Source organism: Rana temporaria, chromosome 1 (assembly GCF_905171775.1).
Source record: "Rana temporaria chromosome 1, aRanTem1.1, whole genome shotgun sequence".
Lineage (NCBI taxonomy): Eukaryota > Metazoa > Chordata > Amphibia > Anura > Ranidae > Rana > Rana temporaria.
The window spans coordinates 608,839,575-608,853,735 of NC_053489.1; the positions used below are offsets into that span (position 1 = coordinate 608,839,575).

General features: G+C 41.0%; 1 protein-coding gene across 1 annotated transcript in view; it reads left to right on the forward strand.

Annotated features, from left to right (window-relative positions):
* Positions 1–14,161, forward strand: part of FAM184B (family with sequence similarity 184 member B) — a 176,486-nt gene that overhangs the window by 106,406 nt on the left and 55,919 nt on the right. Inside the window, exons 2-4 of the mRNA XM_040335203.1 lie at positions 5,738–6,502; positions 13,659–13,794; positions 13,891–14,039. Coding sequence (XP_040191137.1) covers positions 5,738–6,502; positions 13,659–13,794; positions 13,891–14,039 — 1,050 coding nt within the window. The remainder of the gene's footprint in view (positions 1–5,737; positions 6,503–13,658; positions 13,795–13,890; positions 14,040–14,161) is intronic.

Here is a 14,161-nt window from a genome sequence, read left to right on the forward strand (position 1 = left end):
ATTTATTATATCGTTACAATGGCACCTGAAAGTGGGTGGTATATATTAGGCAGAAAGTGAGCATGTTGTCCCTGAAATTGATGTGTTGAATGAGAAAATGGGCAATCGCAAGGATTTGAGCAACTTTGAAAAGGGCCAAACTGTAATGGCTTTACAACTGGGACAGAGCACCTCTAAAACTGCAGTTTTTGGAGGTATGTTCTTGTAGCTAGATTCAGAGACGGCGTCCTTACTTTGCGGCGGCGTAGCGTATCGTGTTTACACTACGCCGCCGTAAGTTAGCGAGGCAAGTACATGATTCACAAAGTACTTGCCTGCTAAGTTACGGCGGCGTAGCGTAAATCGGGCGGGCGTAATGGCGCCTAATTCAAATTTAGCTGAGGGGGCGTGTTTTATGTTAATGGGGCTTGACCTGACGTGATTGACGTTTTTTTGGAACGGCGCATGCGCCGTCCGCTTACATATTCCAGTGTGCATTGCGGCAATGTACGCCGCACGGGCCTATTGGTTTAGACGTGGACGTAAATGACGTAAATCTCTATTCACGGACGACTTACGCAAATGACGTAAAATTTTCGAATTTCGACGCGGGAACGGCAGCCATACTTTAACATTACTATTCCATCTATTTGATGAAATATCTTTAGGCCTGATAATGCGTTACGTAAACGGCGTATCTGTACTGCGTCGGCTGGGCGTACGTTCGTGAATAGGCGTATCTAGTGATTTACATATTCTACGCCGACCGCAATGTAAGCGCCACCTAGCGGCCAGCCTAAATATTGCACCCTAAGATAGGACGGCGCAAGCCGTCGTATCTTAGATAGGTTTAAGTGTATCTCTGTTTGATTCCGAGTTAGGTCGGCGTATCTACTGTCGTGTGTACGCGTCATTAGAGGCGTTACCCCAGCCTATTAGATCGGCAGAGAACTTACGGCCCCTGGAGAAACTGCGTGGAGGAAAAGGAGGGAGGGGAGTAACGTCTAGGATTTATAAAATACTGAAGGATGGGAAAAGGTTGGACATACCGCCATACATCAGGAAATGGGAGGAGGAACTGGGAGCACAGCTGAATGATTTAGAGATAAAGCGGAGGGTTTTTTGGTTCACACTGTGTTTGGTGCTACTCCATTATGTATGTTCAAGACGGGAAGAGTAACACGTTTTAAGTAAAGATGTTTTATATGGAAAAATTAATAAAGAAATAAAAAAAAAAACACCTGTCAGGTTTTTGATAGGAAGATTCACCCTCTCCATTTGTCTTGTTTACCATTACAATTGAAAGTAAAAGAACATCCCAAATTTTGGGCTGTCTCAGAACAGGGATAGAAGAGAAATCTTACAATTTTCTGGTGACAACCAGGGATTGCCTCACTTTGGAGGGATTTCCTTTCACTTCCTGTTTAGGCTATGGGACAGGATGTGAAAGGAAATCTCCCCAATGGGACAACGATGGCAAAAACAAACCTGACAGTTGTCATATTCTTCCCTTACTATTGCTATCCAAAAGGTAAAACCGAAAGTTTTGCCTAAAGTTCTACTTTAATAGGTAGATTCACAAAGAGTTAGGCCGGCTTATCTACAGATAAGCCGACCTAACTCTGAATCTAAGCCGGCCTATGTTTAAGTGTATTCTCAAACAGAGATACACTTAAACATACCTAAGATAGGCTGGCTTGCGCCATTCTATCTTAGGTTGCAATGTTTCTTTTGGCAGCTAGGTGGCGCTTACATTGCGGCCGGCCTAGATTATGGAAATGAGGGGATACGACGATTCACGGCGATTCACGAGCGTACGCCGGGCCTACACCGTCGCATTACGTTGTTTCCGTACGCGATAGTCCGCCTAAAGTTATTCCACCTATGAGGTGGAATAACAATGTTAAGTATGGCCGCCGTTCCCGCCGCGAGGTTCGAATTTTTTACGTCGTTTGCGCAAGTCGTCCACGAATCGGGATTTACATCGTTTACGTACGCATCGAAATCAATAGGCCCGTACGGCCTACTTAGCCGCAATGCGCACTGGGAAATGTAGTCGCCCGGCGCATGCGCAGTGTAAAAAACGTCAAAAAACGTGAGGTCAAGCCTCATTTCCATACAACACGCCCCCCTCCCAGTCATTTGAATAAGACACGCTTACGCCCGCTCGTTTTAGGCTACGCCGCCGAAAATTTGAAGGTAAGTGGTTTGAGAATCACTTCTAACCTAAATAATTTAAGGCGGTGTAGCCTAAAAAGAGTAGGCTAGGCCATCCTAATTTTAGGCGCCCGTACGTGAATCTACCCCTAAATTTGCAAATACATGTGCTCTTTTAAATAGTTATAAGGATAACAGCATTAAAAATAAATTGTTGGAGCTGGCAATTGTAGTGTGCTCCCGCTCCGTGACCAGATCTGTATACAAAAAGTCCTCATTGAGCAATTTCAAAACTATGGTCTGGTTCTTCATCACCAGCTGATTGGCATCTGGTCCATTAATCTATTGGGAAGTTCCCATGCTGTGTAGATCATTGTGTCCTAGAAGTGGCTCTAACTATCACTGTCAGCTAGTGGGTTGGTAGAAAAGCAACATGGAGGTGTTCCTTAATTTGATACTTAACACACACTGTTTAATTTGCATTGTTCCTTCTATTATTTCTGTATGTGAACGATGTCACTGTAATTATTTTAATAAAAAGAAATCTAAGTACCTTTTTCCTAAACAAAATACAGCTGTCATATGACCCAGATCTTTCCCAGCCTGTCTGAAGGGAATGCTCTGCTGTTGGTCACATGTTCAAAATGAATAATATCAATAAACTGTTTTAAATCGGCATACAAATATACCGTATATTTGAAATCAAATCTTTATTATTTTGTGGAAATTACATGGTGTGGGTGGGTTTCTGCCAGTCACAGGCTATGTCACGCCCATCCAACCTGTGTCTTAAGCCTCGTACACACGATCAGACTTCGATCTGACTTTTCCGTGGATTTTGGTCCGAAGGGGGTTGGCCATGAACTTGTTCTGCATACACACGGCACAACATTTTAAGCCAACATTTACCAAATCACGTGGTTTTCAGCTCTTTACCGCTACCATTTGGGCAACTTATGCTATTGTTGTCTGATGTTTAGCATTGGATTTTAGTTGGATGGACTTGCATACACATGATCGGATAAACCGACGTAACAGATTTATTGCCCAACAATTGGTGAGCATGAACAGCAAACGTTTGTTGTCGTTAATTCAGCCAACAATTGTCTAATGGAGCATACACACAGTCGGATTATCCGACACAACATGTCCATCAGACAATTATGGCCATAAAGTTGGATCATGTGTACAAGGCTTAAGAATAAGAGGGAGGTAAAGCCTCCATCAATCTTCATGTAATATCACGTCCCCATTGTGTTTAGCTTATTGGTGGGTGTGGAGGAGTAGGAAGGCTGTGGGCTGTCATTTACAATTGTGTATACACCCACATGTGCGACTCTATAGTCACATGGGCTGCTCAGATGAGATAGGGAGGAAATGCTCAGCATAGAAATTCACTGAAAACTGAGCATGTGCATAGTTGCCACTACAGCTGCAAAATCCTGTAGTGGGGACATGGACAGGAGGGGGATATAGAGAGCAGGAGACTCAACCAGGTTTTTTGCAGAATACAGAAAACTAATCTCATAGTGACTAAGGGCCAGATTCACCAAAGAGATACGACAGCGTTTCTCCTGATACACCGTCGTATCTCTGTTTCTATCTATGCGACTGATTCATAGAATCAGTTACGCATAGATATCCATAAGATCCGACAGGTGTAATTGTTTTACACTGTCGGATCTTAGGATGCAATACCGCAGCAGCCGCTGGGTGGAGTTTGCGTCGTAAACCAGCGTCGGGTATGCAAATTAGCAGTTACGGCGGATCCCCGACGGATTTTCGCGTTCGCTACGTCGCCGCTAGTCTAGTTTCCCGTCGCAAAGTTAGTCGTCGTTTTAGGTGCCCTAACTTTAGTCAGCATACGTATTGCTGTCTAAAGTATGGCCGTTGTTCCCGCGGCGAAATTTAAAAATGAACGTCGTTTGCGTAACACGTCCGGGAATACGGAAGTACGCTACGCGCGTCGCCGTTCGAAAAAATGACGTCACGGCGCGCAAAGCACAACGGGATTTGCGAAACGGAGCATGCTCAGTAGGTCCGGCGCGGGAGCGCACCTAATTTAAATGGCACACGCCCATTTGAATTGGCCCACCTTGCGCCGGAGGCCGCCGGCGTAGTTTTCATCGCAAGTGCTCTGTGAATCAGGCACTTGCGATGAAAACTTGCGGCGGTGTAACGTATCTACGATACGTTACGCCGCCGCAGTTCTATGTGAATCTGGCCCTTAGTGAGTATAAACAGCATGTAATACACCATTAATTGATCGTTTTTTTATGATGTGGGTTTAGTAACACTTTAAAGGGCTTGTAAAGGTTTGTTTTTTATTTTCTAAATAGGTTCCTTTAACCTCCCTGGCGGTATGATTCTTTCAGAAAAAAAGGTACTGAAAGGGGTACCATTATTTGCAAGGAAATTTGGTGATTTGTACTGTAGGCCTGCAATTCTTAGGAATAACTCACTTAAATCTGACCAAACAAGAGTATTGTAGGGATCCCGGGTATTACATTTTTTTAAAAACAAAATTATAAATTATAATATAATAAATAATTATAACAAATAATAATATAATTATAATAAAAATTATTCAATAATGTAATCAACTCAAAATCACTGAAATTTGCTCAGTTGCAGAATTGTCGCTGTCATTACTTTTATTTTTTTATGACGAATTTCCCCACAAATCGCTATTGCACAATTCTGCAAGCGATTATAATTATTATTATTATTATCGCTGTTTTCCAGCTGCTCTAAAACCACTTTTGACATAAAGGGACACTTTTGGTTGCTATGGACAATCTACAGTTTGCAGGGAGAAAAAAAGGTTTTTATTTTTATAAAAGTACATGTAGGACACTGGGCAGACCACTAGGGACAAGGGGGGTGTGTATTTTTTACATACAGTACTGTAATCTATAAGATTACAGTATACTGTATGTAAGGTGTTTGTTTACGTTTTTGAATTTGGCGCCGTTCTCCGCTCCCGTGCGTGGTAACGTCGCAGGGAATGGAGATCGGCGGCACAGGAGGACGCTGTGTTAATCGAGCGAGGTCCCGCTCGCTCACACAGCGCGGTGGCATCCCTGGATCCAGGGACAAGGTAAGAAAACACTGCCTGTGGATCCAGCGAGGCGAGCCCGAGTCTGACTCAGGGTTACCGATCGCAGCACAGAAATCTAACCCCGAGTCAGACTCGGGAATACCGCCAGGAGGGTTAAGCTAGTGCATTGTTGGTTCACTAACCTTTTCCTTCGATTTCCCTTCTAAATTTTTTGTTGTTGTTATCTTTGTCTGAATTTCTCACTTCCTGTTCCTCCTCATTAAGGTGTTCTGGCTGACTAACCCCCACCCAGAACAGCTCAGATGATGGGGGCAAGCTTACTGAGGAGAAACAGGAAGTGAGAAATTCAGTCAAAGAAAAAAACATTTAGAAGGGAAATGGAAGGAAAAGGTAAGTGAACCAACAATGCACTAGCTTAAAGGAACCTATTTAGAAAATAAAAAACAAACCCTTACAACCCCTTTAAAGCTTTGTACTATTGTATTACCATGTAATACTATTCAAATGAATAATTAATACACACTCATTTGTCTTTTAAAGGTTATTTATGCTTTGAATCTCAAAGTTGATGAATACGAAGTGAACAATGTAACTCTAAAGGAAAGTCACCAAAATGAAATGGAACAAATATCCAACGAAACGAAAGAAAAGTTTCTCCAGTATGAGAGCTTGGTGGGGGAGGAAAAGAACTTGAGGCTACAGATCCAGAACCTGGAGGAGGCCTTGGAGAACAACAACATGGTGAAGGAACAGACTCTAGCAGACCTTGCAATGTTCAAGAAGCAGACAGAGGAGAGGGAGCTAAAGACCCAATGTGAGCAGGCAGAAAGGATCGCAACTCTATCCAGGGAAATGCTGTCTATGAAAACTGATTTTGAAACCCGTCTACAGCAAATGACCGAGGAGGCTGATTCTCTAAGAAGGGAACAGACACTAGGTGAGCAAGAAAAATCCATAGAAAAACTTAATGAAAAGCTTAACAAGGAGATCCATGCTCTGAACAAGGAGGTAGAGAGTCTCAAGAGCCAGAACCACAATTTGACAGAGGAGTACACAATGAAGACCAACAAACTTCACAGCAATTATATTAAAGAAAAGGAAAACTTAAGAAAGGCTTTGCAGCAGTCTGTTACGGAAATGATAAAACAGCTGCAACAGAAAGAGCAAGATCAGAGGAAGACTAGTCAGGCCAAAGAGGTAGCAAGTCAGCTGGAAGTCAAACAGCTAAAAGGGGACATTAAAGCAAAGGAGTTTGAAATTCTTGAAGCCAAAGACATTTCTCACAGGATGCAGGAAAGGACTCAGGTGAGCATTTAACTGAATTCTCCTTCTCTGACAAATGTATTAGAATTTAGAGCAGGGGGTCTCCAAACTTTCTAAACCAAGGGCCAGTTTACTATTTTTTAGACAAAGTGCCTCAATATGCAAAAAGTGAGAAATAAATGAATAAGTCCACATAAAGTCCACTCGAAAGACCATGGAATGTGATAATCAAATCAGTTGTGTAACAATAAGGGTCATCTAATAAGCCTTCTTGCAAAGGAGTAAGGGAGAATACTCTTACCGGAACCGATGGATCTACTTGAAATCCCAATGGCAAATCGCATCAACTGGTATGAAGACTCTGGATAAACCTCACAAATCGCAGATGGCAACTCGTTTAAGCCCTGGTTCACACTGGGTACGATTTGGAACGATTTGAGATGCGATTTGACATGTCAAATTGCATCTCAAATCGGCGGCAATTGTCGGCAATGGCACTGTCTTAATCAGTGCGACGCCGCATCTGCGATTTCAAAAAGTAGTTCCTGTACTACTTTTTGCGATTTCGGTCCGCAATTCACATTAAATTGCGGCCGAAATCGCGGCGAAATCGCGGCCGCGAAATCGCGGTAAAATCGCGCATTTTACCGCGATTTTGAATTCGCAGCAGTGTGAACCTAGGCTCAAGGAAATCCTGGCCTTGAAGGGACTCTGCGTTCACTGGATATCCCTGTTGTCCTCAGATGATGAAGAAGTGACCTCCAATATAGGAATCATTTTCAGGACTGAAGGATGGCATGATGTAAAAAACCTCCAAACAGCAACTCAATCAACCATAACATGGAAGAAAGGGGAAAAAAGAGGAGGCGCTCCAATAGTGCAGGTAAATGTGGGTTTATTGAAAAACTAACAAGACTTAAAAGTGATCACAATACAAAATTATATAAAAGAGGACAATAAGTGGAGTGGTGTACCAAGACCGACGCGTTTCGTACACAAGTACTTCAGTTAGGACAGGTATATACAGTGAACGCAGAGTCCCTTCAAGACTGACGAGTTGCCATCTGCAATTTGTGTGGTTTATCCAGAGTCTTCATACCAGTTGATGCAAATCGCCTTCGGGATTTCACATGCTCTAACGATCTGCCTAACAAGTAGATCCACCGGTTCCGGTAAGAGAATTCTCCCTTACTCCTTTGCAAGAAGGCTTATGAGATGACCCTTATTGTTAAACGTCTGATTTGATTATCACATTCCATGGTCTTTCAAATGGACTTTATGTGGACTTATTCATTTATTTCTCACTTTTTGCATATTGAGGCACATCTCACTTTGTGCGATTTGGTCTCTCATTTTCAGCGCTGCATTTTTAATTATAGTTGTATTTGAATTTAGGTCACGTTCTGTGCAGCTGCTTATTTGTTTTGCATTTTCACTTGTTTTTTGCACCTTTAGTTTTTGGACTAGCGCAATATTTCCCCTCTTATTACTATTCTTTAGAGTTTAGGGAGCCAGACTGTGGCTGGTGGGAGTAGAAATGCCCCAGCGTCAGTGGAAGTAATAGTGCCCCATTGTTGGTATCAGTGGAAGGAATATCATTTTCTACTGGCCAAAGCTAATGCTTCAGCGTTCTATACAAGCCTAAAGCGTATCTAAACCCAAAACTGATTAGTAGTGTTTTGCATGGTTGCTGCATTTGTTTTTTATTCTTCAAGTTTCTTTTGCTTTATTTTTACTTAGTAATTCTGAAAATAACACACTTTCCATCTCTGGGTGGCTATGTCAGTCCTCCACCGTATTTATGGTTGTCACCCTAGGCTGCTTTCCTAACATGGACTACATACATGTCTCTATCTCTTCATCTACATTACATGGAGGGCAGGGCAATTGGCAGTTTACAGAAGATAGATAGGAAGGAAGATATTCTTTGGTGCAGGTCACAGGAAGTGACAAGGACACTGCATTTCTGGCAAGATCGAAATATATTTTCTGTATTTGCTAAAAATGCTCGTAGGTTAAAATAAATAAAGAAAATGAATGCAGCCACTACATTTAATCACTGCAACAAATCAGATTTTTGTTCTTGGATTTAAAAATACAAAGTAGGATATCATACAGTGCCTTGAAAAAGTATTCATACCCTTAATATTTTCCACATTTTGTCATGTTATAACCAAAAACGTATTTTATTGGGATTTTATGTGATAGACCAACACAAAGTAGCACATCATTTTGAAGTGGAAGGAAAATGATAAATGGTTTTCATTTTTTTTTACAAATAAATATGTGAAAAGTGTGGCGTGCATTTGTATTCAGCCTCCTTTACTCCTATACCCCAAACTAAAATCTAATGGAATCAATTGTCTTCAGAAGTCACCTAATTAACAATAGAGTCCACCTGTGTGTAATTTAATCTCAGTATAAATACAGCTGTTCTGTGAAGCCATCAGAGGTTTGTTAGAGAACCTTAGTGAACAAACAGCATCATGAACGGCAAGGAACACACCAGACAGGTCAGAGATAAAGTTGTGGAGAAGTTTAAAGCAGGGTTAGGTTATAAACAAATACCCCAGGCTTTGAACATCTCACAAAGCACTGTTCAATCCATCATCTGAAAATGGAAAGAGTATGACACAACTGCAAACTTACCAAGATATGACCGTCCACCTATACTGACAGGCCAGGCAAAGAGAACATTATTCAGAGAAACACCCAAGAGGCCCATGGTAACTCTGGAGGAGCTGCAGAGATCCACAGCTCGGGGAGGAAGAATCTGTCCCCAGGATAACTATTAGTCATGCACTCCACAAATCTGGTCTTTATGGAAGAGTGGCAAGAAGAAAGCCATTGTTGAAAGAAAGCCATAATAAGTCCGGTTTGCAGTTTGCGAGAAGCCATGTGGGTGGCATTGCAAATATGTGGAAGAAGGTGCTCTGATCAAATTAGACCAAAATTTAACTTTTTGGCCTAAAAGCAAAATTCTATGTGTGACGGAAAACTAAAACTGCACATCACCCTGAACACACCATCCCCATCGTGAAACATGGTGATGGAAGCATCATATTGTGGGGATGCTTTCCCTCAGCAGGGACAGGGAAGCTGGTCAGAGTTGATAGCAAGATGGATGGAGCCAGATACAGGGCAATCTTAGAAAAAAAAACTGTAAGACCGTTGTTATCGGTTAACCGATGAAGCTGACTGATGGTCTGATATGCCTACACAGTATAGGTTAAATAACCGATCGGGTCAGAACGCGGTGACGTAAAACACAACGACGTGCTGAAAAAAACGAAGTTCAATGCTTTCAAGCATGCGTCGACTTGATTCTGAGCATGCGCGTGTTTTTAACCGATGCTTTTGCATACTAACGATCGGTTTTGACCTATCGGTTAGGCGTCCATCGGTTAAATTTTAAAGCAAGTTCCTATTTTTTTGACCGAAGGATAACTAACCGATGGGGCCCACACACGATGAAAAGGGTCCATCAGACCATTCTCATCGGATGGACCGATCGTGTGTACGCGGCCTTAGAGTCTGCAAAAGACTTGAGACTGGGTTGGAGGTTCACCTTCCAGCAAGACAACGACCCTAAACATACAGTCAGAGCTACAATGGAATGGTTTAGATCAAAGCATATTCATGTGTTAGAACGGCTCAGTCACAGGCATGACCAAAATCTAATTAAAAATCTGTGGCAAGACTTGAAAATTGCTGTTCACAGACGCTCTCCATCCAATCTGACAGAGCTTAAGCAATTTAGCAAAGAAGAATGTCAAAAATGTGACTCTCTAGATGTGCAAAGCTGGTAAAGACATCCCCAAAAAGACTTGCAGCTGTAATTGCAGCCAAAGTTGGTTTTACAAAGTAATGACTCGGGGGGGGGGGGGGGGGGATACAAATGCACGCCACACTTTTCACATATTTGTAAAAAATTGAAAACTATTCATCATTTTCCTTCCACTTCACAATTATGTGCCACTTTGTGTTGGTCTATCACATAAAATCCCAATAAAATACATTTACGATTTTGGTTGTAACATGGCAAAATTTGGAAAATGTCAAGGGGTATGAATACTTTTTCAAGGCACTGTATATGTGTTGATTCTTTCACAGGAGATGTTCCGAGGAGATGGAAGACTCACTATAGCTCAAGAAACATAGAACCATATATCCTTTATCTTGTTTGTTGGCCTGTGCATTAAACAGAATATAAAGTAGACAACATGCTTCCTTGAATACAAGTAATTCTAATATGTCTTCCTATCTATTTAATTATGAAAAAAGGGGAAAATAACCAAAACCAAACATATATGTGAAACAAAGCAGCTGGCACACAAACAAACAATGTGGAAAAATGGTAGAACAATAGTGCAGCGCTAAATGATGTGCACAATGGTTAGAAAGGCACAAAAGTGAATATAAAAAAAATAATATATAAAGTCTGTGTGAAGACCCTATAAACAAAATATATATAAAGTCCGTGTAGGAACCCTATATCACAATAAATGTGACACTGGGTCAGTGAATCCACTGTTCAGTGTACAATTAAAATGCCATAAAAAAAGGTGATGAATGAGAACATTGACATGATCGTTGAGTATAAAGTTGTCTGAAGGGGTCATCAAGGCATCACATAGAGAAGGTAAGTATAGTAGGGTACTCTTACCGGAGGGTGAAGACTTAGCTGTTTTTTTAGAACAGTAATGCCCCGTACACACCATCACTTTATGTGATGAAAAAAAATGACGTTTTTAAAAACGTCACTTTAATTGACCGTGTGTGGGGGAAAACGTCGTTTTATGTCTTCTAAAAAACGACCAAAAAAAATTGAAGCATGCTTCAATTTTATGTGTCGTTTTTCAAAACGTCAACTTTTACTTCACAGAAATTGACCTTGTGTAGCAAAAACGTCGTTTAAAACGACGTTTTTTCACCCGCGCATGCCCAGAAGCTACTTATGAAGCAAGCTTCAATGGAAAAACGTGGTGAACGTAACCTCGCTTTGCTAGAACATTGTGAGAAAAACAATGGTGTGTATGCAACTTCGTCTTTGAAAATTTAAGTTTCAAAAACGTAATTTTTTACTTCACAGAAAATGTCGTTTTTTTTCATCACATAAAGTGATGGTGTGTATGCGGCATAAGTCTCGTGAGCGTGGTGGTCTCAGCGGACCTGGATCTTTGCATTGAAGAACTCCCCAGGCTGCGATAGCTGGACACGTCAGATGAGATGAGTATCACCGATAACAGGAACTGGGCGGACGTAACTTCAACAGCAGGGCATAAATGGAAGGCCCCAATGGGCTCGTAGGACAAGATGGAAAAAAAATGCAAAAGAAAAAAGGGATGCGCCAAATGGTGCAGGTCAAAACAAACCATGACAGGTTTTATTTTAAATGGTATACAAAATATAAAATAAGATCACGTGAACAGTACAAATAAAAGCAGTATGGGGTGCTATAATGCAAACACGACGCGTTTCGGATTAGAGATCCATCAACAGGGGCATATAATTGCACCCCCATACTGCTGGCTTTTAAATACATAATGGACCAGGGCCATACCCCACAGGGGCGGGGACAGGAAGTGGCATAGGACAAAACAGGAAATGATGTCATACACGATCATGCACCACAACAACTTCCAACGTTTGCCTAAAAAATCCAAAATGATATATAAAAATGTTAATCTTTATATACATTTGTTTTATAATAAAATTACCCAAAATGATACATGAGCTCATCAGCAAGTGTAAAATGTTATATATTAAACCTCTTGGGGGCCCAATCTGTGTCTACAATAAGTGACAACCTATGAAAGTGGTAATAGGGGACACCTATTATAGCACCCCATACTGCTTTTATGTGTACTGTTCACGTGATCTTATTTTATATTTTGTATACCATTTAAAATAAAACCTGTCACGGTGTGTTTTGACCTGCACCATTTGGAGCATCCCTTTTTTCTTTTGCATTTTTTTTTTGCATCTTGTCCTACGAGCCCATTGGGGCCTTCCATTTATGCCCTGTTGTTGAAGTTACGTCCGCCCAGTTATCGCCAGTTATCGCTATCGCCGCCTGGGGAGTTCTTCTACACAGAGATTCAGGTCCGCTGAGACCACCACGCTCACAAGACTTACTGTCCTAAAAAAACAGCCACACCCTCCGGTAAGAGTACCCTACTATACTTACCTTCTCTAGGTGATGCCTTGATGATCCCTTCAGACAACTTTATACTCAACGATCATGTCAATGTTCTCATTCATCAACTTTTTTTATGGAATTTTAATTGTACACTGAACAGTGGATTCACTAACCCAGTGTCACATTTATTGTGATATAGGGTTCCTACACAGACTTTATATATATTTTGTTTATAGGGTCTTCACACTGACTTTATATATTATTTTGTTTATATTCACTTGTGTGCCTTTCTAACCATTGTGCACATCATTTAGCGCTGCACTATTGTTCTACTATCTATTTAATTAGCCTAGTGGTATAAGGACTTAAAATAGTTAAAGTGTAACTCCACTTTTATTTTTATTTTTAAATTCCCCTCTGGGTACAAGAATTTTAACAGTTTGTTGCAGATTCCTACCTTTTGTTATTCTGAATAAATCCCTGTTTTTTCCTCTGTGCCCCTGAGCCCAGTGAGTCTAATGGGAGTGGTTTCATAATTATCAACCAGCTGCTGCAGAATCGAGGCTCTAATGAGGAAAATTCTGCGTCTGCATCCCTTTAGATGTTATTTCCTATTGAGAGTATCTCACCAAAAATAACATTTTTGTTGCAGGGGATGCCACAAATTTGACTTAGTGTAGATTTCTGGGAAAATCGGTGAGCCAATCACAAAAGCAGGAAATGATGTTTCTGGGGGACACTCTGTACACATTCTGTATACAGAACACCTCCAGGTAGCCATATTGCATTGCATATACAGAAACTTACAGTGGCTGCAGATTGAAAAGTAAAGGTAATTTTTAATATTCAATTACAATATGACTTGTGTTGCAATTATATATGCTATAATATTTTTTTATTTGCAATTTTTTTCCCATGAAAGTGGAGTTACCCTTTAATGTTGATTGAGAGAATTTAGTTGCGCTTTAACAGACACAGCCATAGAATCAAAAATATTACAATGTACTAACTGGTTTGTTGATTCAACAATACAGAAATTGCTTTGCTCTTTTCCAGGAACTGGAACTAGAGCTAAGTCAGAGGGACCAAGAGCTGATAGAATGCAGAAACCTCCAGTCCCAGGTGGAAGAGGAGCTTGCAGTGGCGAAACAGAGACTATTACAACAAGAAAATGAGATCCAGAGCCAGATAGGTAGTCATTGTAAATCCTCTACTGAGCAGCAGTTTGCATGCGTTCTTTGTTGTGTACTGCAAGGTAAAGCAATAATACCATTCTATGTTTTGACAGAACAGATGAAGACTGTGTCAAGCGCACACAAAGCTGCTCTGGGCGAACTAGCTGAATTAAAAAGTAAATTAGATCAACTTCAGCAGAAGCCATCTCGTAAGACAAGTGCAAGTAAGAGAGACAGCGGGGAAGCTGTCAGTTCAAAGCAGGTATTATAGTAGCAAACAATGCAGAGAAAAAAAAAAAACGCTTTACATGGAAATCCCACAATGCACTGAAGATATTTATTACTTTCTGTTATCAGCCTACACCAAGTACGCTTATCAGTTAA